Source organism: Vipera ursinii, assembly GCF_947247035.1.
Source record: "Vipera ursinii genome assembly, chromosome: 2".
In the NCBI taxonomy this organism is placed as follows: domain Eukaryota; kingdom Metazoa; phylum Chordata; class Lepidosauria; order Squamata; family Viperidae; genus Vipera; species Vipera ursinii.
This window is the reverse complement of record NC_139513.1, coordinates 211,868,717-211,896,704: the sequence shown is the minus strand read 5'-3', so window position 1 is coordinate 211,896,704 and position 27,988 is coordinate 211,868,717. Positions and strand designations below refer to the sequence as shown.

At 39.0% G+C, this 27,988-nt stretch overlaps 1 protein-coding gene across 1 annotated transcript; it reads right to left on the bottom strand.

Moving 5' to 3' along the window:
- Positions 1-2,887: 2,887 nt before the first annotated feature.
- C9orf72 (C9orf72-SMCR8 complex subunit) lies at positions 2,888-26,842 on the bottom strand. The gene is made up of 11 exons (XM_083356793.1): positions 26,714-26,842; positions 20,980-21,466; positions 19,445-19,504; positions 18,391-18,486; positions 15,295-15,359; positions 13,767-13,839; positions 12,689-12,805; positions 10,484-10,719; positions 8,086-8,143; positions 7,622-7,731; positions 2,888-7,519 (listed from the first exon to the last, which is right to left on the bottom strand). Exons 2-11 carry the CDS (start codon positions 21,421-21,423, stop codon positions 7,333-7,335), a joined length of 1,446 nt encoding a protein of 481 aa, XP_083212919.1. The 5' UTR covers positions 21,424-21,466; positions 26,714-26,842; the 3' UTR covers positions 2,888-7,332.
- Between the last annotated feature and the right edge of the window lie 1,146 nt (positions 26,843-27,988).

Here is a 27,988-nt window from a genome sequence, read left to right as displayed (position 1 = left end):
TGTCTATACCTTTTCTCATTATTCTGCTATCAAAATTTATTTATTCTTCTTGTTTTGATCACATATAGCTCTCAAGCATCAGGCCATATTTTATAAAGGTGATGCTTTAAAAATAACTATGGCCATTCTGAGTGATTTCATTGTTTGGCATTTCTTTTTATTGTACTTAAGAGTTTTTGATACTTGACCCAGATTTTTTGTGTTACTTTCTCAGTCCATCCTTCCTGATGGTCAGGTTCATAATATGGTTAATTCTAATAATATGCTATGCCAAAACAAACACAACACATGCTTTAATGTGATAGACTCATTCGCACAACATTTTAAGACAATGGCTCAGTTACTACATCCTGTTGAATTATAAACTACTCGGTTCATTTTAGTGGACTTTAGTCTATGCTATTTATGGTGGAAACCTTTCCAGTATATCAAAGTTCAACTTCTATAATCTTCCAATCATTGGCCATGCTGTTTTAGGAAATTATGGGCATTAAAACTCTGAAGAGCACAAGATTGAAGAACAGTGCCTAAATCAACACATGCTTTGTGGATGGTCTTAATGTTCTTGAAACAGCTTATTAAGTACAATGGAATCTTTAATAGTTTTTATTATGGTTTTCAACATTTCTAAATCACAGAAAACAGTTGTTCTTTATTCAGACCGAAAACCCCCCCATCCCCCACACATATTTTAAGAAGTACCGTATTCAAAACCATTAGTACCAATTTAGATCTAGGCAATTACAAGACTAGAAATCAAGTCCTAGCAAGAAAAATTGAAGGTACTATGAATATTTAGCTTTGAGAAGAAAGGATTTTTGGAGGATATGATAACATTCTTTAAATTCCTTGAAGAACAAGATGTGTTATCTGCAATTCCGCAATATAGAGCACAAAATGATGGATTTAAATTATAGGAATAGAGATTTTCAGTCAATATTAGAAAGTGGTTTATAATATTAAGTGAATGGAATCAATTATTCCAAAAAGTAGTGAGCTGTCTCCTAACGGAAAACAACAACAACAATGGCTTCAAGCAAAGTCTCGGCAGCCATCTGTCAGTGGCTCATTAATTTGGATGTTTGTAGGGGGGGGGAAACTATGCTTCTGTGATTCAGTAATCTCCAGTTATTCTGGAGCGATGTTAACCTGCTTGACTTTTAATTCCCTTTTAACTATTCTCCAGGGCTCCAATGCTTTATTCAGAGAAATGAAAAGAGACAGCTTAATTGTGAACCTTTGTCAGAAGCTGGAAAATTGGCAAGAATACACGCTGTGAAAAAAAACAGCAAATTAGGTGAAGTCTGGCCCAACAGTTAAAAGCAACTATTTACTCACAATGTTTTGAATAATCATTGTATTTTTCTCCATACAGGTGCTCTAAAGTATGTGAAATAGTCTCTACCTACAAAATTAGTGCTGAGCTTGCTGCTTTAAATAAGATTTTTTTTCCTAATGAATCCTTCCCATAAAGCAAAGAAGAAAACTACATAATGAAGTCTTAATGAAGAAGTCCTTTAAAGCAGGGGTCTTAAACCTGGCCCTTTTATGACTTGTGGACTTCAACTCCCAGAATTCCTCAGCCAGGCACACTGGCTAACGAATTCTGGGAGTTGAAGTCCACAAGTCATAAAAGGCCCAAGTTGAAGACCCCTGCTTTAAAGCTAATCAAGGAGACTGCTAAGGTTCCTTAAGGTTTCATATGGTTCTAGAACAGTTCTAAGACAGTTGTAGCTAAAACAAAGCTTTTAAAATAGGAGTGTAGTAAAGTAGAATGAAAGTTATGTAAGCCATCCTCTAGTCACAGAACACCTAAGCATATAACAACCTCTCGCCAATCTTGATTTATCTTATATACATTAAGCAGGGTTGGTATGAGTTAGTATTTGAAGAAATACTCAAGCATTCCAGAATTTTACTCGCCTTTTAGGGGAGATTAGTGGCAGAAAAATTTAATAAATATTGTAGTGTGGGAAGTGGAAAAAACATGCTGAAAACATCTGGAAAAAAACAATGGCAGAACATTTCTGTAATACTGCCAAGAATTATCTAAATACCATCACTAGGATTTGAACTCAACTAGATTACCTTAAAGTTCATCTTTCAGATTCAAAAGCTGGAATATTTTTCTTTTGTAGAATAGAGTAAAATGTTATCAACTGGAAGTACTCCCAGACATTTCAGGACATAGGATCTCTCCCACAATATCCATATTCGGATAAAATTGTTTTGAAACAGAAAATTTTAAATGCCTACTTCTGGCAGTCAATAGCACAATTATCATAGCTAATAATTGCTTTTTGAGATATCTACTGTTAGCTGCCTCAGGTAGTCATATCAATTTTCTGAATTCAGTTTTCCATTGTTCTTCATTTTTATTTTGGGATCCCTTTGAACTCATGTTAAAATTAAAAAGCAAGAGTATGAATTCAGAATTTCTTAACTGGTAATGAGAAATTTAGCTTGCTCTGTAACTGGAGTAGGAATAATGCTTGTTTAAGAAGAAAAATACTTAGTCAGATCAGATCAAAGTCTATTTTGTCCAGCAAAATTCCACGAATGCCCACTAAAAATTAGTGTTGCAGTGTTGCATTGTACTTTTGGTAAACATACCTGCTTAATGATTCTTAATCTTCTATTTTTCAGCAGCATATGTAATTCAAGACTAGCCATGAACAAGAAAAAGGGAACCCAAGAGTTTAAACTATACAGAAAAGAAAATCATTTGCAAATGTTAATTCCCGTGAACCACACACACAAAAAATGTAGTTTGAGTTTCCAAACTGTTTAAACCAGAATGGCTGACTGAAAGATTGTTGGCATGATATTCACACTTTTTTTCTTCAATCAGAAACAAGAATGACAAGATGAAATCCTAAACCAAGGTAGGACAATTCTTTATTGATAACTGCTATACAGGTAGTCCTCATTGAACGATGACACATTCAGAGATCATTCAACATCACAATGGCACCGAGCAAGGAAGATTTACAACGGGTGCTCATGGTTGCAGCTGTTCCAATTTTCCTGCAGTCATGTGATGACTCATAATTTTGACAGTCACAGTGTTCTGTAGTCACATGATTACCATTTGGTATCTTTGCTGTTGACTTCTGATGAGCAAAGTCAATGGGGAAGCAAGCCGATCACAAATGGGGGATGCCATGACAGCAGACAATTCATCTAACAAGACTGGATTCAAATCCTGCCTTAGCCATCAAAGCCAGTTGGGTGACTTTGGGCCAGTCACTGTCTCTCAGCCCCTCACCTCACAGAGTTGTTGTTGGAAGGAAAACAGGAAGTGGGGGTACATTGGATATGTTCACTACTTTATTTGTAAAAATAATAAAGGCGGGATACAAGCAAATAAATGAGACTGTCATAAATGCTGTTGACACATTCATGTGATATGCTTTACAACCATGTCACTTAGCAATGCAGTTGTTAGTCCCAATTACCATTTTTAAGCAAGGATTACCTATATCTGCAATGAGAGCCAGTTTGGTGTAATAGTCAAGGAACTAGGCTAGAAGCAGGGAGACCAAGTTATATTTCTGCCTTAGGAATGAAGCCATCTAGGTCAGGGGTCCCCAACCCCCGGTCTGTGGACTGGCACCGGTCTGCAGCATGCCAGCAAACGGGCCGCACAAACAAGCAAAGCCCCATCGGCAGGATTCAGGCAGTACACAAAACCACACCCCCTCTGGTCCACGGAAAAAACCTTTCTCCACGGCACCACTCACTGGTGCCCAAAAGGTTGGGGACCTCTGATCTAGGTGACCTTGGGTCAGTCACTTTCTCTCAGCCCTCTACAGCAGGCAATAGCAAACCATTTCTGAAAATCTTGAGAAAACTGCAAGGACCAAACCAGGTAGTCACCAAGAGTCAACATTAACCTGAAGGCTTAGTTCCCTCTAATAATCTGTAATGAATTCCACAATTGAGTCCCCTTGTTGATATGGGTAGAAGTAGGGAGTGTATTAATCAGTTAAGCTTTTTTTTAAAAAAAATGTTTCTGACTTGAACAAGTTTTGATTATTGTTTTAAAACTCTGGCTGCTTGAAAGCTCTCCTACTTTAATGAAGACCTGCCTATACTGTACAAAGTATCTATTGAAGCATCTCTTATCTTTTCCAGAGATCTTCTTGACAATTTTTTCCCCTGTGGAGAGATTGCCATTTCAACTATGCACAAGGGGTGTTTTATTCTCTTGGGGATTTAAAACTCGGGTTCTATTGATTTTATGTATAGTTAAATTTTGTGACCACAATTTCAATTTTATCTGTGCAGTTCTGACTGATTATCTAGGTCTTAGAAAGAATAATATTTAAAATTATTTTTATACAGGTAGCCCTTGATTTACGACCATAATTGAGCTTGGACTTATATTGGAAACCTGCAAAAAAAAAAAAAAAGTCCGAAATTATGGTTACATGTCTGTGGGACGCTGGAAACATCCGAAATGGTGAGCTGGTTGTCAAGCACCCAAAATGCGACCACATGACTCTGCACATGTATGTGTTGATTTTGAAAATGGGTAGTAAATAGCCTTTATTGGAGGGGGGGGAACATCATAAATCAAGGGCTACCTGCAGTGAAACATGCCCAATTAAGCACTTTCTGTGAAACTCTTTAATTTGCTGTTGTTGTTGAAGATCATCGTTTCAATCATCCTGAAGAAAAGAGAATTTTGTGGCAGCTGCAAATTTGCTTAAAGGAAGAAATATATTCTTGCTTTAAAATGTTAAAAATGCCAACAGAACACTTTTAATAGCTTAATTTAATGTTCAACCATAACGTATGGAACACAAATCAAGGTCACATAACTATTTTGTCACATAAACATGCAAGAAAAAAGTGCATCAAAATTTGGTGAAGTCTTTAGCATTTACATTCCATAATGAATAAAGATGATATTGTAATTTGTTTCAAGTGACTGTTTTCTTTTTGTAATGCCAGTTGTATTTGTCAAAATACATCACAATACAGTTACGTGCAGAATTGAATAATGTGCATTGAGTGTGGTAACATTCTTGTATACATATTCATAAGAATATAAAACTATATCGAAACAAAATTAAATGTTGTATGCCTCCTTTGAAAGTGCCATTTAATGAAGTATGAAATAATGGGTTCGTGTATTCTTTCATTTTTTGAAGAACCGAAAGCATGAAAAATACATAAAAACCTTCAATGCATCCAGTTTAAATCAACATTTCTTAAACCAGTGTCCGTCAGATGTTTAGTACTACAAACCCTTCACCAAGCCAGTAAGGAAGAGAAGGCCAGATACTTTTTCTGAAGTCTATTTCAGACAAATCAACCTGAATAATGAATTAGCTAATGATAATTTCAATAGTAAGATATAGTTGCATACATTTGTTTAAAGATAATCCCTGGAACTATCACAAGATTTTCCTGAAAAGTGCAAACTTCTAAGTCACCTGTAGTTCTTCTCGAATATTTTCGGTACCAGTAGTTTAGAAAAATCCAAATACTTATTAGCAGAGTAAACAATCAGGGCAAGATCCTTCAAGTGTGGCTATACAACTTCTAGAATTCCTTATTCCTGAGTATCACTAGTAAACATTTTGGAGTTAGTGTTCAACTAGAGGGTTACAAGCTCACCATCTCTGTTATTGTCTATTTATTGATTCATGAATGCCAAACATAATATATAGTTGTAATGTCAACTATGGAACTATTTGATTTCTTAATTTTAGTTGAGCATGACCATGACCTGAGCTATTTACTCTGAGATAAAATGTGTTCTTAACATCAAGTTATGCAATATTCACTTTTGGATTATTCCATATTTTGTCAAGCAGAAAGAAGATTTCCCTTCTATCTCCCCCCACCCCCATCAATTTATAATTGTTTTGATAGCTTTCCCAATGCAAAATAGTACATCATTTTAGGGGGGGAAAATTGGCAGAGATTGGCAGAGACTTGTCTTGTTCATTTCCTTAACAGGAAAAGTTTGAAACTCACAAGATGTAAAAATTAATGGGGGAAACTTTTTGTAAAAGCAGTAGGTATTCATTTCAGTCACCATACATAAACTGATCAGAAGAAAATGACTAGGATTCCATGAAAACACAAGTTCATATTATGGAATGCTGAAAAACAGCATTAAACCTTGACCTGACAAGTGCATTTCCTAAATCATATTAAACACATACATATTGCACATAAATATATCTGCCTTTGGCATCTTCCCTTCACTATAATTAAACAAAAAATGCATCGAAACATGTAACAGCAAATGTTTAGATTTTTTTACTTTATGAAACCTGCATAATAAAATCAATATAAATATTCAACACCATGCAGACACAAAGAAGACATGTACAAAACAAGCAAAAGCTGATGTCATTTAAGAAAAAAGCAGAATTTTGTTACCATCCATCAGTTCATAAATATAAAGTAAGTGTATTTATTTGGCTTTCATTCAGAGCACAAAAGTTGCTTAACTCCTGTCTTTAGCAAAAGGCTAGCTTTTGCATTTTTGCTTTGTCCTCTAATTATGTACAACTATTGTCAGTCATTAAGCAATGTGACATCCATTATAGCCTAACATAATCAGCAACAGAATGGATTTGCTGGACACTAGTATGGTTGGTGATACTTTACTAATTTAAAAATTCTCTCCAGGATCATGTCTAATTCCAACTAGGAAGTCACTTTTCTAAGCAGAGTGTTTTATACCTATATTTAAATAGTTAGATACTACCATAAGTTTCAAGGAGCTGTTGAAAAGTGTGACAAAAGGAAGAAAGTTGGTAGTATATAAAGCAGAGGTGGGGAACGATGGTCCTTTTATGTGGACTTCAACTTCAGCATGGCTGGCTCAGGAATTCTGGGAGTTGAAGTCCACAAGTCATAAAAGGGCCATCGTTCTCCACCTCTGGTCTAAAGCAAATCTCCATGGAAATTATGGTCTTTGGTCAGCATTTGACACTTCTTTGTAGTCTAGTATCTCGAAATAGAGGAGGAGCAAATGTCAAAAATGATAACACCAATGTGCTCTAATAAAAACCATTTAAAAACATTTCTGTTGTTTTATTGTTTTGAAAGCTCCAGTTAGCATTTTGACCAAACCTAATGATATAGTCTCTTACTATAAACAAAAAAGAGCCTTTGAGCCTGCCTAAGATTTGAATAGATTTGACAGCAAATTGTCCTCCCTCTTCCTTCTACAGGCCGTAGTGTAAACTTACATTCAGTTGCAGTGGAGAGCAGCATGTGATTACGGAGAGAAGCATTGTTTTCCCTTTACAAAAACTTTTGAATAGTATTATGAGGCTGCAACCGGCCCACGTTAAAAGGTCTTTAAAATGACATTAGGACATCGTGTTCTTGCACGCTGGTGTAAAAAGGTTGACCAAAAAGAAACGAATGTAAACCAGGTTTGAGCTTTTCGGCAAAAGCCATTATTATGTTAAGATCGCCCTCTGCTGTTAAGTCCAGGTCTATCTTCAAGCTACGAAGAGCTTTAAAAGGCTTTTTGCCTTTTTGCCTGTAAGTTGGAGAACAAAGATGTGGTAAACCGGAAAACTTTAAAGCTATGTCAAGATACAAGAGAGCCAACCCCATTGTTCCCTTTAAGTTTACAACTCACGTATCATCTTCGATGTACTTGATGAGAGTTAAGGCTTTTCTGTGAAGGACTAAGAGGAACTGGGCAAGAAACACACTCCTTAGAGACAACCCAGGCTTCAAATGAAAGACCTGTTAAAAATGGGCACAAACGAAAATCGCACCATGAAAAAAGTCTCCTTTAACTAGAGTTCCCTTAGTGTTCTCCCATTCTCCTGCATATATTGCCTTCATTTTATTTATTTTTATTACACTTATAAACTGTTTTTAAAAAATATTTTGGTCCAGATCTGCAATAAATCAAAACAAGCACGACCGATCTCCTGGGATTATGAAATACTTGGAGAACTGCCCAGCCTTGCTTGATGTACCCTAAACACATTACATATTTTCTAAAATTACTCTTTTCATGAAAAATTATGCAAAAAGGATATTTAATAAGTAATATGCCATATTGTTCGTTTTAATTAACTGAAACATAGTTACCTGATCCAAGAAAGCTTTTACTAAAGTATCTTGGTGCTGAACATCTTGGAAAACATTCCTGCAGAAATACAGAGGAACAAAATAAAGCATAAAAACAGAAAATTCTGGAACGTTGGAGACTATTTTAACTTACAAAAAAGAAAAAAAAAAGGCGAACGAGGGAGGAGATGATAAAAGCGGTTAAAAAAAAAATCATGCATAATAGGGAGCAATCCGGCAAGAAGTATTGACCTCTCTCAAATCACCAGGACCAGGAACCATCCAAGGAATTTAAATGTAGGAAGATTTAGGGACAGACAAAGAAAACTCTTGTTCACATAGCAACAGAACGTACTGTTGGAATTCATTACAAGAAAAAGTGACGGCTGTTAATCTGGAAAGCTTTTTAAAAAAAGGGTGAAATAAATTCACAGAGAACAAATCTATCAGGGATTAGAAAAGAAAGAAAAAAAAAGATCCTGCCCTGTTATCTCATTGGGACAGGGAGATTGTTCTTGGGAGGGATGAGTAAGGACATCTGAAGTGATTGCCAGGAGTTATATATTTCTAGCAGCGTTACCCAAGGCCGGAAGGTAATCCCAGCTAAACCAAACAGACACCATCAATACTGAAAGATGCTGGAGGTGAATGATCCCCCTTATAGCGACCACAGCAAAGCCGTCTGTCACACTGCAAGAGAAAGTAATGGGAAGCCCCTTCCACATTTTACCAAAAACCACGTGCACAAAGTGCAAGGAGTCCTCGACTTACAACAGTTCATTTAGTCACTGTTCAAAGTTACAACGGCACTGAAAAAAAGTGGCAATGACCCTTTAGCGACCGTTGCAGCATTCCCATGGCCGTGTGATCAAAATTCAAAGGCTGGGCAATTGGCTCATATTTATGACGGTTGCAGTGTCCCGGGGGGGGGGGTGGGTGATGTGATCACCTTCTGACAAGCAAAGTCAACGGGGAAGCCAGATTCGCTTAACAACCATATTACTAACTTAAGGGATTCACTTAATAACTGTGGCAAGAAAGGTCGTAAAATGGGGCAACATTCACTTAACAACTGTCTTACTTAATGTTGGGCTCAACTGTGGTCGTAAGTCGAGGACTGCCTGTAAAGTGTTTGAAAATACAGTGCTAGATGATGGGCCCCCTCATGTTTGATGGCATTCAATAAATTACTAAAGAAGAGCTGGGGATCTTTTAGAGTTTTAAAAGTGTTTATAATGAGGTAAATTGAAGCTTCTAGAGGTTTAATTGCTGATCCTGCCATGCAAGGGCGGAAAAAAACAACCAAACTCTAGTAAAATCACCTAGCAGGTGGTTGTTAGGAGGAAAATTGGAGGAGGGAGGTGTATTAGATATTTTCACCTTGAGTTATTTATAAAAATAATCATAATAAAAGTGAGATACAAATAAATATGGAAAATAAGAAACATGAATGTGGAAACGCTCAATATAATGTAAGATGAAATGGGTTGTCTAAATATTATTGATTTCAATAACTGGAACTGGACAATATGATAGGGAACCTGTGGAACTGTTGAACGAAATTAAAGAGTTTGTTAAGGATGAATGCAGTAAGAGATTGCCAAAAATCTCTTTTTAGAAAACAACAAAATGGTTGTAAGTACAAACAGAAGAAATTGCCAAGAACAGAAAAGCCAAAGATCTAGGGAAGAAATTTAACAAACATTTCAGAGAACTAAAGGAGACAGACATGACAAAACATATCTCATGACCATATATTGGAAGGGAGCAGTCTACATAAAAATACCAAGGGGAAAAAAGGACATTTAATAAATTGTACAAATTATCACACCATATCTTAATTTTACAAGCTAGCAAATCAGATTGGCGCTTTACATGGAAAGGGAGATTTCAAGCTGGTTTTAGAAAAAGTAAAGAAGGAAATTATTGCTAATACATGTTGGATAATTCAGAAACCAAGCGAGCATGGTTTTAAAACTGAGGAAAGAAACATAAATAACCTGCACTAGGCTAGTAGTATTATTCTGATAGCTGAAAATATAAATAAGCTCTGATAAAGTCAAGCAGAATGGAAAAACAGAGCTAAGATTAAATATAAAGAATAAGCCAATTATAACAAGCAGAGTAGCCAGCATTATAACTGAAATGAAGACACTGATAGATAACTTTTTCCTTGATAATCAACTATCAATGGGAGATAGATATAGACAGACAGACAGATATGAAAAGGATAGAGATAGTAATCAACTATCAATGGGAGATAGATATAGACAGACAGACAGATATGAAAAGGATAGAGACAGTACATCTGAAGCATGACGACCACCAACATAAAAATGCAGATCTATATTCAAATGTCTGCTGTATTTACTCACACAGTACCAACGAACTTTTTTGTAAACTCCATAAAAATACATACAAGTCAGGAGTAAAACTTTCATCTGTGTAGATGATGGTATCTTGAGGCATTTCTTCATCCAAAGTAGCTCTCCAAAATGCCGTTAGTTCAGATCTCATGTACCTTCGTTGATTGTAAATGTGTTCGTGGCATGGAGGCATCTGTTTCACTGTGTTAACATCTACGTCTATGTGTGTGGTAGGGTATGGGGCATACATCACTTGGCGGAAAGGCAACACAAAGCTTCCAGTCACATCCTGCCCCAATAAAAGTTTCAAAAATTAAACATGCAAGATATCATTTGGAACATAACATACACGTATCCCATTTTTCAAGAGGCAACTGGAGTTTCTTGTTTGTCTTTGAGGATGTTTTGCTTCTCACCCAAGGAGCTTCTTCAGTTCTGACTAATGGAAGGATTGATATTCCTTGCATAAAACAGCCACTTCATAAACGCACGGCACGACATAGGAGAACAAACCCATTAGGACAACATTCAGCAGTCCATCTGCATTTGAAAGACAAAGGCCATTCTTTTGAAGACAGCAAAATCCATATTCTTGGACAGAGAGGACTGTCTGAAAGAGGGTCAAAGAAACCATCTACATTAAAACTGAATAGCCCTGTCTCAACAGAAGGGGAGGGATGCAATCTCCTGTTTACAACACAATTCTTTCAGCAGTTCCAAAAAAGGTTCCACACCCATTTGCATTATTCAGGTGACATGGAGGCACAGATAAACCTCCAAGTGGCCTCAATGACTCTCAGAAAGAGTGCTAATGACCAGTGACTTCAAGGAATATAAATCCTTCAATTCTCCACCATTCAATCAGAACTGAAGAAGCTTCTTGATGAGAAGCGAAATGTCTTCAAGGAAAAAACAAAGAAATAAAAGTTGCCTCTTGAAAAAGCACCTTCGAGACAATCACGCCCTGGATGACTGCGAATCTCCATAGATGTAACGTACAAATGAATGTCACTGTTTGCTTTAATAGAATTAAAGCGGTCCGTCAAAGTTTAGCTTCTGCCCTGACAATATTCAAGATTTAATTTCAATGTTTAATTATATGCATTGGTACTCGATATGAAACATATTTCAATTCCATGGGATTTGATTGCTAGTTCTTGGATTTCAACTGCTGTTTCCATGCACATTACTGAACACAAAACATGTATCCTCTGAATAAACATTGCAGTATTAAATACAGGAGTCGAGTCAACTGAGCTTTGCATTTATTAATCTGGTTCCTCACAAATCTTAGCTACTCTTACGTCGTCAATAAGTGACTGAAGACTCTTCATTCAGATTGTATGTGTCAAACTGCAGTGGCTTTACAGAAAATCACAATGTGTGTAGATCACAATGGAAACATTGGGACTTCTTTCCAAACACACATTAATCTCAGCTCATGACTCTCAAATGTGAAGTAGACATGAATTTTTTTGTGACTCTGTACCTCAACAATGCTAGGCAGCTTTTCAGTTACAAACATTACACAGTTCTTTGAGGCAAACCTACAACCTGCCCTTCTTACATCAGTAGAGTTAGAATGGTATTTTTTACATTTTGTTCATTAAATTATCTGGTTTATTCCTTTTATTTTTAATGTTACAACTTTTAAAAATGAAGAATAAGAGGTCAAAATATAAAGCAAATGAAGTTTCAGCTTTGTTCTTTGCAAGGTCAGGGTAATAATGTAATTAACAAATTAAAAATAGAAATAATTGTGTCAATAACATTCTAACTTGTGGAGAAAGTCTTCTGCAAACTGCTAAGCTTGTAAGCCGCCCTGAGTCTTTGGAGAAGGGCGGGATATAAATGGAATTAAAATAAATAAAATAAATATGAGAAGGAAAGAAAAAGACATAAAACAAGCTCAAACAAGCTATAATGTACATTAAACAAACAAACAAAAAAAGCAGCAGGTTTTACTAATAACTTAATAATTTATGTCATTGGCATTATTTTGCTTTCTATAACTACTCTGTCACTTCATTAAAATAAATTTGTAAGTATATTCTTTTAATCTTTTACTGTTATATTTCATTATCATATAAAAATTTATGTCTAGAATTTTTCACTGCCTCCATCCACTAAGCAGGATATTTTCCACAGAAATATCACCTCGAATGGTGCAAATTTGAATAATGCTACCATTTTGTGGGATTCATAATCTGCACCAGCTGAGACCTTCCGGTATGCAGATGGAAAGAAAACAATCTTACCTTCAATAACCCTTGCACAAATAGACCTGACTCATACTTAAAAGAGGTTTCGTTTCTACAAAGGCGAGAACATTTTCGCTCTGCTGGAGTGAGAAAGAGGCACAATGTCCGTACTATCTGTAAATAAATATATATGTATATATACTGAAGTAATATAGGAAAATTTTATACACTGATAGTTCTGTTGTACAGAGACTGTGCAACTCTTACCTGTCATTTTATAAGGTTACATTTTTATATAGGGCAGAATTACAGAACTGATTTGCAGAAGATTTTTTAATTTTTATTTTCAACTGGCCAATCTAATTTACAAGCCTGGGTTTCCAAGGGAATTCCCCATATACATGCGAAGAGGGATAGTTTTCTTGATCAAACCTTAGAATGTGGTTGTTCTGGGATAAATGTTTCCTGTCTTGAGTTCTTGAATAAAAAGCAGGATATAAATCAAATATATCAGACACGTCAAACACAAGGCCCGGGGGCCAGATCTGGCCCGCGAAGTGGTTTCATGTGGCCCGCGAAGCCATCTTGGAAACAGTGAGGGAACGGCCCCCACTGCCTTGACCCTGGCCCAGAGACCCTCCTTCTGCCAGAGACCCTCGGATCTGTCCCACTCCTGCCCAGGCCCCCATAGGCACCCTTGATGCGAACGTTGTAGAGCTGGCCACACCCACCCAGTAGGCCATATGCACTCTAGCCATGCCCACCCAGTAGGCCACACCCACCTGGCCCCCTCAGGGCAACCGCAATGCTGATGCGGCCCTCAATGAAATTGAGTTTGACACCCCTGAAATATATAAATAGTTCTCATATACATATCTTGTGCATGAATTTTCTATATCAAATCAGAAATTTTTGAATTTCAAACTCAAGACAAAAGTTGGAAACTGCAGGCTTTTATGTGCAAACTGAATAAATCCATTCTAAAAATTTAACTAAACAGATTTCCCCTACAACCCTGCCTTCTGCCAAGGCATGGAGTATTTTTGTAGATAAAAATAAAATTATTACTTCTAAGATTTCAATTAAAACATCCAACCTGGAAAATATTTTCCATCAACATATAGAAAACACATACCTTATTAACTTTTTCTGCGCTACTTCCTATAACAACTGAGCAGCCACAGGTTTGCAGATGTGAACTTATGGCCCTGAATATTAAGCAGAGATAAATGAAGTGATTTTTTTTAAAAAAAAAGTTTTACAAGTTGGAACAAATTTTACATTATTTCAGAATCTCATTTTTTTAAAAAAAGTCTTTCAAAATAGTATTTGCCATTAACCTAAACTCTGAGGGAGTCACACATCTCCATTTGCAAAACAAAACCTGAAAACACATTTCCAGAGTTCATATAAAGTTCAACTTATAACAGTTCATTTAGCGACCGTTTGAAGCTATAACGGAACTCGTCACTTCATATGACCGTTTTTCACTCTTATGACTGTTGCAGCATCCTCATGGTCATGCGATCAAAATCCAGATGATTGGCAACTGACTCATATTTATGATGACTGCAGCGTCCCAGAGTCATGTCATCACCTTTTGTGACTTGCTGGGAAGTCACATTCGCTTAACAACCGTATTGCCAACTGAACAACCATGTCAAGAAAGGTCGTAAAATGGGGCAAAACTCACTTAACAACTGCCTCACTTAGCAACAGAAATGTTGGGCTCAACTGTACCCATAAGTCGAGGACTACCTGCATAGAAGGAAAAAAAAATAGCTCACCATATTCTTGAAGACTCACATTTCACTGAATTCAACTCTTACTAGGCTGAGGTTCATAATATCCATGAACAAATTTCATCTATCAAAAAGGACCTCAGAAATTAGCCTGATTCTAACTTTCCATTTCTTTGTGGGATCTTCCCCCAACAGAAAGCAAGCACAAAGCAAGAAAACCGCAAACCCCATTTAGTTGTTATTGCTTCTCTTCACAAATGCCATTTAGTGTGTCCCCCTTTAAATTTGAGATATCCTATCCAAATTTCCATGCAGGTAGTCCTTGACTTATGACTCATCACTTAGTGATTGTCTGAACTTTTGACATACCTACCTGAAGGTTACTTACGATCCAGATTCAAAGGTCTGATTGTTTCACACACACACACACACACACACACGCCCTTCCCCATTCACGGTCACAGGACGGCACTTCAGGAATTTACAGCCATTTGCCGTGTCCTGCAGTCACAACATTTTATGGTATTTTTGCCAAAAAAAACCCCATAATTTACTTCTTGCTTTTGGCAAAAAGCACCCATAGCAAACTATACGCTCACTTAATAACTGTGGCGATTCACTTAACAACCTCCACAAAAAGGTTGTAAAATTTTACAACTGTTGGAGGAATTACAACCATGATGGGCAGGCTCCGTTATGGTCATAACTCAAGGACTAACTATATTTATACGTCTTGTGTGCTTAAAAAATTATCATTTTTTTTTTAAAAAAAGTAATTTAGGCTTTCTTTAAAAACCTGCTTTAAGTATCTCATATTTGTAACAAAAACTAATCAATAGACAAGTCCCCTCACAGCTGGGCCTACCATTAAATCTCCACTATCAATGGATTTTCACAAAAGTATAAAAAAACGGAACATACTTAAGTAGGAAACTTTCATGACAACTGTCACCAATGTCATCATCACTAAGCACGGTATCACGTATCTGGAATATAATGAAAACAGGAACAGGATTCAGTTGTTAGGAAAACCACAGATATGAATATATCAAAAGTGGTTTTTATTTTTGAAAAGGCAAAGAGAGTTATTGACAGCATAGCAGTATTATTCTGTTCTGTACCAGCCTGCTACCGGCCCTGCAGCAAAAGCAGGGACGACCCCTTTACAAACGGCAAGAGGCTGGAATAAAGCCTGCCAAATTTATTCACATAAAACAAGAGCAAGACAAGACACCAACCATAAAACACGAGCTAAGACGCAGGAACAATCCAAGCGGTTGCCTTCAGCAAACCAGCCCTCCCACACATTCCCCTTAAATACAGTTCAGGGCGTGGCCTCTCTGTGCCTCCTTCCGAAGTGCCCCATTGCCTCCCTCTGTTTACTCCTGACTGACTGCCTCCTGCGTCGGGCGTCCTTGAACAGGGCCAGCTGTGGGTCATCTTCATCCACGCTGTCAGGCTCACACAGCTGGGTCTGCATCGTGGCCAGATGAGAGGGGCCTTGCTGGGGGCTCTCATCAAGCTGTCCAATCCCCTCAGCAAGCTCTTCAACACCCCCCTCCTCCTCCTCTGAGTCGTCCGACCCAACTCCCGAACCCACAGGCTGACCCTGAATCACAACACATTCTTCCATCTATATCACAGGTCTGCAACCTGCGGCACTGGAGTCCTCTGCCATGTGCAGTCCAAAAAAAAAAGTGGGACTAAAAAAGTTCAAACAATCAATTCAAATATGCAGGGTAGGTGCATATCTCGCCTTGGCTCCACTCTTCAGTCAAACCCTGTTCTGCGCGTGCGCGCATGTACACACATGAGCACACATTTTTTGCGGCTCCCAGTTTTTCCTTTTGTGAGGGAACCGGTTCCGAGTGGCTCTTTCACTGTTTCAGGTTGCTGACCCCTGATTTATATGCACACTATTCAATACAACTGATGAAGCTTCCAGGATAGGAAGTGAAATGTCTTTTTCTTCTTTTTCCTCAATAAAATCAGTCCAGTTGCCCTTTCACAAATAAAAACCACTTTTGATACAACTATGACCTGGATGACTGAGAATTTTTTCACAGACACAGGTATGGACATATTATTTGACTACAGTGAGCATTTAAAAGATCTCGACAACTTTCAAAAAATTCTCAGCGCAATAGCACTTAAGACTTACATACTGCTCTACAGTGCTTTACAGCCCTCTCTAGGCAGTTTACAAAGTCAGCATATTGCCCCCAACAATCTGGGTCCTCATTTTACAGACCTCGGAAGGATGGAAGGCTGAGTCAACCTTGAACCGGTCAGGATCGAACTGCTAACTGTGGGCAGAGACAGCCTGCAATACTGCATTCTAACCACTGCGCTACCTGGGCTCATAGAATGTTAAAAAAAATAATACACTGCAGCCAGCATCAATAAGTATTTCTGTCAGTCTAAGAAGCATACTATTAATCCGATCTCTTATTCAAGCCATTTTTTAGTTTCTGTCTATCAAATGTGATATTCTAACCCTTTTTCACCAACACAGGATAAAACTGGACATCTATGTTGGAACATGGATTGCCAGGAGGGAGATACTGCAGTGAAGTTTAAATAGTTTGGTTGGGAGGAAGAGGATCAACGCATCTTCTCTTTAGGAGTTCCTAGAGTATATTTTTAATGAGGCAGATCACTTTAGTTTGGCAAGATTTCTGTTTATGGGTGTGGAATAACGAAAGAAACTGCTTAGAAGAAACTCAGCATGCCTTTCTTGGTTTCTTGGAGCCTGACATCATCCTACATATTCACATGTTCAAAGGCAGACTAAAAATGGCAGCTAGTAATATTCAAGACGACAAAAAACAAAGTGGTGGAGATTGCATCACTGTACTCTTATTGGCAGTGTAAACAGTCCGTTGTTGCCTTCTTTCATATTTTTTTTTAAAAAAGTTTCCAATCTAGTTAATAGACTTGGAATTCTCAAGAGGTCTACCACCAAAGGATTAACCAGGTTTGAACCTGGCTTAGTTTCAGAGATAGTCAGCCACCTGCTGGGACTTTAAATCTACACATTCTACATTTCTAAGCAGGCAGAGGTATAAATTGTTCCATCACCCATTAATATTTACCTAAATAGAATTCAAAATACAGGTAGTTCTTGACTTATGACCATCCATTTAATGACCGCTCAAAGTTACAGTGACACTGAAAAATGTGACTTATGATGGGTTTTGCATACTTACAACTGTTGCATCCCCGTGGTCATGTGATCAAAATTCATCTGGCATGTTATTTTGGGCAGTTGCAGTGTCCCGAGATCTCACCTTTTGTTTGCGATTCGGATAAGAAAAGAAAACGGGGAAGCCAAATTCATTTAACAACTGCTACTGACTTAACAGCTGCAATGATTCACTGAACAACTGTGGCGAGAAAAGTGATAATATTCACTTAAGAACGGTCTTGCTTTATTGGGCTTAAGTGTGGCCAACAGTCGAGGACTACCTGTGGTAAAAAGAACAAAAAGAAGCCAGGAGCTTCCTTTCATGCTGTGCATATGTCTGGGTGTGTATGCGTTTGTGCGTATGTGCCTGTTGTCAAGTAGGTTTTTGATTCCTGGTGACTGCCAGGATTAGTTCCTGCACTTTTCTTGGCTTTTGACGAGCCCTGGCGGCGCAGTGGTTAGAATACAGTACTGCAGGCCAACTCTGCCGACTGCCAGCAGTTCAATCCTCACCGGCTCAAGGTTGACTCAGCCTTTCATCCTTCCGAGGTCGATAAAATGAGGACCCAGATCGTTGGGGGGGGGGCAATATGCCGACTCTGTAAACCGCTTAGAGAGAGCTGTAAATCACTGTGAAGCGGTAGGTAAGTCTAAGTGCTGTTGCTATTTTGGAATCAGCTTCTTCCTAGGGCTGACAGGGAATGACTGGCGCAACGTAACCAAGATGGGACTAGAACTCACAGTCTCCTGATTTCTAAGCCTCATGTCTTAACTGCTACATCAAGCTGACCCTCCTCCTTTCATAATGGGTTTTCAGATCAAAGACTTACATCTATTTCTTCCGGAACACTGTGTGATTTCATGGATGATAGGAGTTCCATCACAGGAATAACCTCCCCTGTCAGCATGGGAATAATACTCTGGCCCTGTAGAGTAAATACAAGTTTTCTTTCAATAAAGTAGTTGAATCTAAACAAAACTGTAAGAAAAGACTATTTAGAGAGTAAACGGTTTTTGAAGGGGGAAAAAGAGAGAAATTACAGGTAATTTTGAAAAACTAATTTTCAGATTCATTCTAAAATCGTCAAAGAAATAGAAAATCAAGAGGGCAAATGGATAAGGTTTTGACTCAGTCGGTTAATGAAATTGAACTTGTATTGATGTAATTTGATCCAAGGATGGAAGCAAGCTAAAAATATGAAATGTAATTAATATATAATTGTACATAGTTAAGAGATTACAAAAAGAAATGTTTTATGCTTCCTTTCTTATTCAATATAATGTAATAAATTTCAACTAAATATAACTTAACATTGATTTTGGCAATTCTTTTTCTGATAGATGAATGACACGGGAAAATCTTTTGACAAATTGTTCTACTTTGTTAGGAAATGGCCACTCTTAAAGACACTCCCAATTCATCTGTTTCTGTGGAATAAAAATATTAAAATATTTAGATTTCCACTTTGTATGTGGATGGTTTAATATAATTTAACTTTATATTGCTTTTCTGGAGCACATAACACCGAAATCACAAAACTGTGTCTCATGTTATGGGAGAGAATTACTGGAGAAAGCAATTATGCTTGGAAGAATTACTGGTAAAAGGAAACCAGGTGGCCAAAGAACTCAGTGGCTGGACACCATCAAAGCTGACACCAGCCAGAGCACAGAACAACTCAAAAGAAGCAGGGCAAGATTGGAAGTTGTGGAGAGACCTGGCCCACAGAATCGCCAAGAGCCGGACACAACTGAATTAATGTCATCACCATCACTGCTTTTTTACCCAGATATTTGAAAAAAATCTGTGTCTTTGTGTGTGTGTGCGTGCATGCTTGCATGCATATTTTATATTCAGCATTTTGTTATATGTGTTTTTCTTACTTGATCTTCCACTCTTTCTGCACCTTCCATAATAGACTTCTGGAAATGTTCTTGTCTTTCCTAAAAGAAAACATTATTCACAAATAAAGTGTTTACTTTTTACATGCAAATTTTGACATTACATAAATATGATTTTATAAAAAAACAACTCATCATTCACATTTTATTTTGTCCCTCCTTCGGCATCCTTTGATGATTCCATTCAACGATTTCTTCAATATTAGTGTAACTCTTGTCCAGTGGCAAATTAATCATGGGGAATTGGCTGTGGTGACTTGTAGACCCTCTACGGCAGGGGTGTCAAATTCTCAATGTCACGTGACGTGTTGCAACGCATTGCAACTTTTTTTCCATTGCCGGCAATGGGGTGGGCACGGTTTCGGCATGACGCATCCGGTCCGTGGGCCGGCAGTTTGACACCCCTGCTTTACAGCCCAGGTTTCCCTGCTGCTAGACCAGGGGTAGGCGACCTCAGCTCTTTTATGACTCATGGACTTCAACTCCCAGAATTCCTGAGCTTGGCTGGCTCAGGAATTCTGGGAGTTGAAATCCATGAGTCATAAAAGAGCCGAGGTCACCTACCCCTGTGCTAGACCAACAAATTATATGCCATACTGATTTTCATGTTTAGTGAGATTTAGGAGAGTTCTCACCCAAAATATCTGATCAGCACCAACTTAGCTCTTTTCTAACAGGAAGACTTTTCTTATTGGCTATAGGAAACTATATACTATATACTTCTAAGCAAGATTATGTCAGATGGTACGTATTAGTTACACATATGTAATGAACTTCGATTACTTTTTTCAAGAATGACTGTATATTTTTTGTTAATCAGTTGACACTGCAATTCTGGGCAGCCAATATAGCACTACTATAAAATAAAGCAAAATAAAAACAAAAATAATGACAAACAACCCCACAACCGAGGCCAGCCTGCCATCCTATAGAACACCAGATCATTACAGTGGGCTATGTGTTCTTAAATATGACCCGACGGATTATTATTTCACCTTTTGAAACCCTGTATTGGTTCCACATCGATCATTCTTGAATAAACCTATGTAAATTAAAAGTAGAATCTCTTTTAAGTCAATCTCAGTTCCCGGTGGTTTCTTGAACATGGTTTATTAATGCATTTTACCACTCTACACTGAGATTTCCTGGTTATCTTCCCACAAGTCCTAGCCAGATCTGATCTGGCTTGCTTTTATGAGAACACCCAAGGTCAGCTGGATGCTGATGAAATTAATTATGATAAACAAGTTTCACTGGTTTCATTTGTTTACCATAGTATGACTAAACCTCTGGACTCACTAAATTATGTTTATTTTTAGAATGGAGGATATCAGAACACCAAAGACAAAATAAGCAAGAGCTCGGTCTGGGTTTTTTTGTATGTGTGTCCTTTGTAGAACTTGTGATATTTTAACATTTGAGAAAAGGCAGATCTTCTGACCTAAACTGTTTTAACAAGTAGAAATATTACAATGGAGTATTAGAAGTAATTTCAATTAAAAACAACAACAACCTACCTTATGCATCCATATCCTTCCTTTCCTTATAATGTGTGTCAATCTATCAACACACACTCTGTGCAGCGGAAGGTAGAAATTAAGCTCGCTCTGTGGAAGTATTATTGATAATCCATATGTACTTCGGTCTCCATTCCAGTTCCCATCGAAAATTAGAGACACGATAATGACTCCTTTCTCAGATAAAACAAAAAACTTTACGTCGATTGCACTGCTCTCGGCATTTCGAAGTATTTCTCCATTGAGCGTGTGATTGGCAAGGAATGTTATTTCTCCATCACCGAGAAGCTGCTGCTCTGTTTTTGGAGCCCAAATATGTCTGACTCTGGGACCAAGAATATTATCCCAATATGCAAACGTGGCAGCTAGTAATGGTGATTCTCCACTCAGTGCAATTTGTGTCTTGGCAACAGCAGGCGAAGGAGGGGGACAGAGGCCAGACATGACGATTGCGGCAGTCACATTATTGAAACCTAAAAAGTGTGTGCTGAAAAGGAAGCAAAACAAAATAGTTCATACCAAGCATCTCAATGCCCTAATTCAGGGGTGTCAAACTGCCGGCCAAAGGGCCGGTTGCATCACGCGGAGGCCACACCTACCACAGCTCCAGCAATAATAATAATAAAAAAAGTTGTGTTATGTGGCAACACGTCCCGTGACGCGGCTAGTTTGACACCCGTGCCCTAAATCTTGAAGTGCAATTTTTAATATAGATATGTAGATTGATGTGTAGATAGCAAATAATTTAAAATTGATGTGTAAATAGCAAAGTTCATGATAAAATATTACTTGAGATTCTTACTTTACTTCTAGGCTTTCCAACTATCCAGTTTGCAGGCTTCAAAAAAAAAAGCAAAGTTAGTCCTTACTTAGTGACTGCCTGGTTCAGCAACTAGTCAAAGTTATGTTGCCCCCAAAAATAACTTTATGAACAATACTTGCATTTATGATCTTTGCAGATTCCCCCGGTCATGTGACCACCATTACAATTAGTATATATTGTTCTGTTCACGACTTGGTTTCCCCTCCCCATCAGAGTGGGAAGTTTGCAGAAGAAGGGATTATAAGAGAGTAAGCAGGCACATTAATGGAAAATGCATATCAAAAGCTATGCAGTAGCACTAGCAGATGTAGCATGCTACACAAAAGACCTGGTATATTCCACATTCTATACCTGCTTATTGTCTTGCAATTCCCTTTTCTCCATTCTTTCCATGGTGGGGGGGGGGGGTGCTCAGGCACAAGAGAGATTGCTTATAGAAATCACTTCATTTTTTTTTTCTCCCACCCCTGGGGCTGAGACTGCTTAAACAAATGAGAGGTTCTTAATGTGTATCGGACTGCTTTCTCTCAAACAAAAATCAGTAGCGGTATATAAAAATTATTCAGCTTATCAAACTGTTGGAAAAAGCCTATTTATAAGCTCAATATCAGTCAACTAATAAAAAAACATGAGGGAAAGAGAATTTCAATATTTCAATAGTAAGTACATAAAACAGAGTCTTCCAACAATTGTAAAACCATTTGGGATAAAAGCAGAGCATTTCCACTAACTTCCTTCTCTGGTGCAATTTGAAGAAAACTGCACTGTAAGGAAGTTTCGTAAGAAAATAGAAGCCTGGATTAGTCAATATGTCTCACACTTCAAGGTTGACCTTAACCTAATTAAGTAATCACATATTTGTACAGAAATCTGGCATTCCATCTAAAATATGTCTCTTTGAAAAATATTACTATTACATTAAGTTGAATGTAGTCCTGGGTGGCAAACAGGACTACCAAATCAGTAGGACGACAGAAATGAGATACAGAAAACACTCTTAGCTACCATTTAGTGGTCATGCAGATTTTTACATCCCAAATTTGGTAGCACTAAGACATCACTGGAATTTGTGCATAACTTTTTTTTAAAAATGCAAGTCAATATGTATCTACGACTACGTCAGCAAACATTGCAAAACCATTCGGCTAAAGAGACAGGATATCAACACGCTTTGAACTGGGAGATATCAAATCACAATAATGCAAACATTAAAATACATAGCAAACTAGAATAAATCATACTTAACACGATATGTCACTACAGTCCTGTTTATATAAACTGCATTTTCATTATTATAAAATATATTGTAAAATGCTCTATGTCTTAAAGAAAAATATAACCTCCTGTCATCACACACATTCAGGGCACAGTGTCAACTTTCAACCTTCACACAATTTGAGGGGCAGAAATCAAGGCTCTCAAATACAACTGTGTATACACACACACACACACATATATATACACCGTATTTTCCGGTGTATAAGACGACTGGACGTATAAGACGACCCCCTACATTTCCTGTTAAATTATAGGGTTTGGGCTATACTCGCCGTATAAGACTACCCCTCTTCCAACGCACACCAAATAAAAATTAAAAAACATCAGATTTGATTTTAATATAGTAAAGTTGGAGGGGACCTTGGAGGTCATCTAGTCCAACCCCCTGCTAAGGCAGGAAACCCTATACCATTTCAGACAAATGGCTGGCCAGTCTCTTCTTAAAAACTTCCAGTGTTGGAGCATTCACCACTTCTGGAGGCAGGTTGTTCCACTGGTTAATTGTTCTAACTGTCAGGAAGTTTCTCCTTAGTTCTAGGTTGCTTCTCTCCTTGACTAGTTTCCATCCATTGCTTCTTGTCCTGCTTTCAGGTGCTTTGGAGAATAGCTTGGCTCCCTCTGCTTTGTGGCAGCCCCTGAGATATTGGATCACTGCTATCACCCTTCTCTTCGTTAAACTACACATACCCAATTCCAGCAACTGTTCCCTATTTTCCTAATTCACTTTTTCACTTTTCCTAATTCACTCTAAAGCTTTCCCTGCGCAAAGCCTTAAGTAACACCAGCTGCCTGCAATTAGTGCAGGTTCGCATCCCACCAGGCTCAAGGTTGACTCAGCTTTCCATCCTTCCAAGGTAGTTAAAATGAGGACCCAGATTGTTGGGGGCAATAAGCTGACTTTGTAATAATGCTGCTTGGGGGGGGGGGTGAAAGCCCTAATAAACAGGCATATACACAGAATGAAGGCTATTGCTAAGCACATTGATTTGTGCTTTAAATTGTAAGCCACCCTGAGTCTTCGAAGAAGGGCAGGATATAAATGGGATTTTTTTTAAAAAAAGACCAAATGGGAGAACCGCTCCAGGTTTTCCAGCCAGCCTGCCCAGTTCCTGAGTCAAATGTGTCCTTAGAGCTAAGCCGCTGCTCTGGCTGCTGCCTTCCCCACCTGCCTTTCAAGTTGGGATATACTACAACTGCTCTTCAACTGCAGAAGGAAAGACGCCCAGACCCCAGCCTGTAAAAAATCACAGACTGCAGCTTCTTCTCCAATTGGTCCCGCTTTCCCTGCGCAGACTAAATGGGAGATCCGCTCCAGGTTTTCCAGCCAGCCCTGTCCCTAAATTTTCAGCACCCGGCCTATAAGACAACCCCTGACTTTTGAGAAGATTTTTATGGGTTAAAAAGTAGACTTATACGCTGGAAACTACGGTATATATATATATATATATATATATATATATATATATATATATATATATATATATATATATATATATATATATGTATGTATATGTTTTCGTAGATTCTCGCGGGTGTCTGTATGTGTAGATCTAGAGTCTCGGGTTTCTTCCCGCGTTCCTTTCATCTTCAGAAAGTTGTGGCGACGTTTCGACGAAATCCCATCCGTCATCATCAGGCCGGAGTGTTCCTCCTGCTGCTTCCAGGAGCAATGCGTGGTCTGGCTGTTCCTTTCCTTCCAACTGCCGGTGGGGCTGTGTTCTGACTGGGTGGAGGCGTGGCTGCTTTCTGATTGGGTGGGGGTGTCCTCCGATTGGGTGGAGGCGTGGTTGTCTTCTGATTGAGTGGAGGCGTGGCTGTCTTCTGATTGGGTGGATGCGTGGTTGTCTTCTGATTGGTTGGAGGCGTGGCTGTCTTCTGATTGGGTGGGGTGTGTTCTGAATGGGTGGGGTTTTTTGTTGTGTTGTAATATCCTGAGTGTTGTGATTTGGTGTCCTGAGGAGTGGGCTGTGTAGTGGCCTCCAGAGCTTTGGTTTGGCTCCGAGTTCGAGGACCTGCTATGTATCTCTGGTATGGGTCAGTCAGGTTCGTGTGTGCGTTCTTCTGCTTGGGTGATGGCACTTTTGCTTGACTTGTTCTGTCTTCTGTGTGACAGAAGACAACCACGCCTCCACCCAATCGGAGGACACCCCCACCCAATCAGAAAGCAGCCACGCCTCCACCCAGTCAGAACACAGCCCCACCGGCAGTTGGAAGGAAAGGAACAGCCAGACCACGCATTGCTCCTGGAAGCAGCAGGAGGAACACTCCGGCCTGATGATGACGGATGGGATTTCGTCGAAACGTCGCCACAACTTTCTGAAGATGAAAGGAACGCGGGAAGAAACCCGAGACTCTAGATCTACACATATATGTATATGTATATGTATATGTAGGACGCTGAGCTTGTCGAGTGCCGCATAACAGAGCGAGCGCCTGTTACTCGTCCCAGCTTCTGCCAACCTAGCAATTCGAAAGCACGTAAAAATGCAAGTAGAAAAATAGGGACCACTACGGTGGGAAAGTAACAGCGTTCCGTGCGCCTTTGGCATCTAGTCATGCCAGCCACATGACCACAGAGATGTCCTCAGAGAAGCGCTGGCTCTTCGGCTTTGAGCACCGGCCCCTAGAGTCGGAAACGACTAGCACGCATGTGCGGGGGAGCCTTTAACTTTTATATATATATATATATATATATATATATATATATATATATATATATATATATATATAGAGAGAGAGAGAGAGAGAGAGAGAGAGAGAGAGAGAGAGAGAGAGAGAATATGCAGTTGTATTTGAGAGCTTTGATTTCTGCCCTTCAAATTGTGTGAAGGTTGAAAGTTGACAAATTGTATGTGTGCGTGTGTGTACATAATATATGAATATATAAATTGATACATTATATGTATATTCATATTGGCTCCTCTAGACTTCATTTCTCTTCCTCCCAAGAAACCCACGTCTTACAATTAACTCCAGAACCAAAAGGAGAGCAGCCAATTTTCTCAGACTAAGTAGCTTTTGATTGGAAACCAGGAAGAAATGTTTGAGTCGACTCCGGTTATCATCTCTGCCAGCCCTAGTCACCAATACTGTACTGCATTTCCTTCCTATTATGTTGAAGATATTATATTATATTCCCACCCCACCCCACCCCCCAATTTCCTATCTCATTCTGCAATCCATATTTACTTCTTAAGCACAGCAGACACCCAGCACTTTAAAGGTGCTCTCTCGCTTTCTCCCCATTCCCCCCACCCAACCCCTCCATCTCTTTTAGTCATTTATTGGTACTGAGACAGATCTTTCCTATAAGGCAGGGGTCTTCAAACTCGGCCCTTTTATGACTCGTGGACTTCAACTCCCAGAATTCCTCAGCCAGGCATGCTGGCTGAGGAATTCTGGGAGTTGAAGTCCACGAGTCATAAAAGGGCCGAGTTTGAAGACCTCTGCTATAAGGGGTTCGGTCGGTTCCATAAGTTGAAAGAAAGCCGGCGATACCCCTCGAGCGCCAGTTACACCTGGGAAGCGACGACCCCCTTCAACCTCAAAAGGAGACCCGATCTCGGCTTCTAGGACAAAGCAGTCAGACGAAGGCGCGATACCTCCTCCCCATCATCACCGCCATCTACTTACCTATGGGCGTAACTATCCGAAGCCCGCCAAGAAACCACATCAACCCCCTCCTCCCTTTGCTAGCCATTCCCGGTTATAAACATAGCCAACCCATCGGGCCGCGCATGCGTACTTTCGGATGGTCCTGCGCTTTGCACACCGACGAACTCCCAGCCACTCCGAGGAAGAGGGGGGAGGAGAGTTCAAGTGACGTAAGCGTCGAACAGTCTTTTTTTTTTCCCTTCCAAAAAAGCACTGTAGTGAGAATGCAGCATAGAGGTAAGAATGGTGGAGAAAGAAGGTGTAGCTGTCTAACAACGGCTCTTCGTCGGCACGTGGACTCCCGGCATAACAAATGTAGTCAAGCTCCGCAGGTTAAAAAAAAAAAAGTAGCCATGGGAAGGCAGGAGTTACAAGCATACTTATGACCCTTTTCGGACGCAAACTCTCTCTCCCCTCCTCCCCCTTGCATTTATTTTTCTTCGTTGCAGGTTGCTATACCTTTAAAAATGATATGACAGAAGAGGAGGGTTCCCGACAGAGAGCGTTCCAATTAGAGCTCGTGGTTCAGCTAGACATCTTATAAAATGAGAGTTACATTTATCCGACTGGCTTATGGGTAAGGATCAAAACTACTGTTTAAAAAAAAAGTCGCAAAAGACGAGCGAATGTTAAAACCAGCAAAAAGCTTTCAGTACTTAAGACTCCTAACATGGAGGACTCGGCCCGTGTCATTTGAGAGCCTGAGATCTTTTATAGAAAAAAAAATCACTCTCACTATAACTCTTAGGTACGCTCCACTTGACATTCTGTCCGCCCGGAGAGGGGAAGGGAGCCACGCAGGCGCGGGATGGTGGTGAAATCTTTTTTTTTTTTCTTCTTTGTACTTGAGAAGAAGCTTCCCATCCGGTAATTCTGGAAGTTCCGGCTCTGGAAGTTCTGCTTGGGAGCACGTGGGGAAAGTCACGTGATTGAACTTGCTGCGGTCAGTTGGTTTACAGAAAGCTTACTCAGCTTTCCAATGATCGTATTTTTATTTTTTTTACGGTGACCGTATTTTCTTGGGGGAAAAAAATAAAGCACAGTCTGAGAAAAGGGGAAATCTGAAAAGAGGTTCATGAAGATTAAAAAAAAACCTGTAATGGTTTACAATTTTGTTTTAGAAAGGGAAGCTCAAGAGCAAAAGCAAGACTAAATAAATCGGAAGGAAGGTTTTCTGAAATAAAGGGCTGTCCAATAAAAGACATTTATAGTAAAAGTCATTATATTTACCAAACGAAATTTAGACTCATTCTG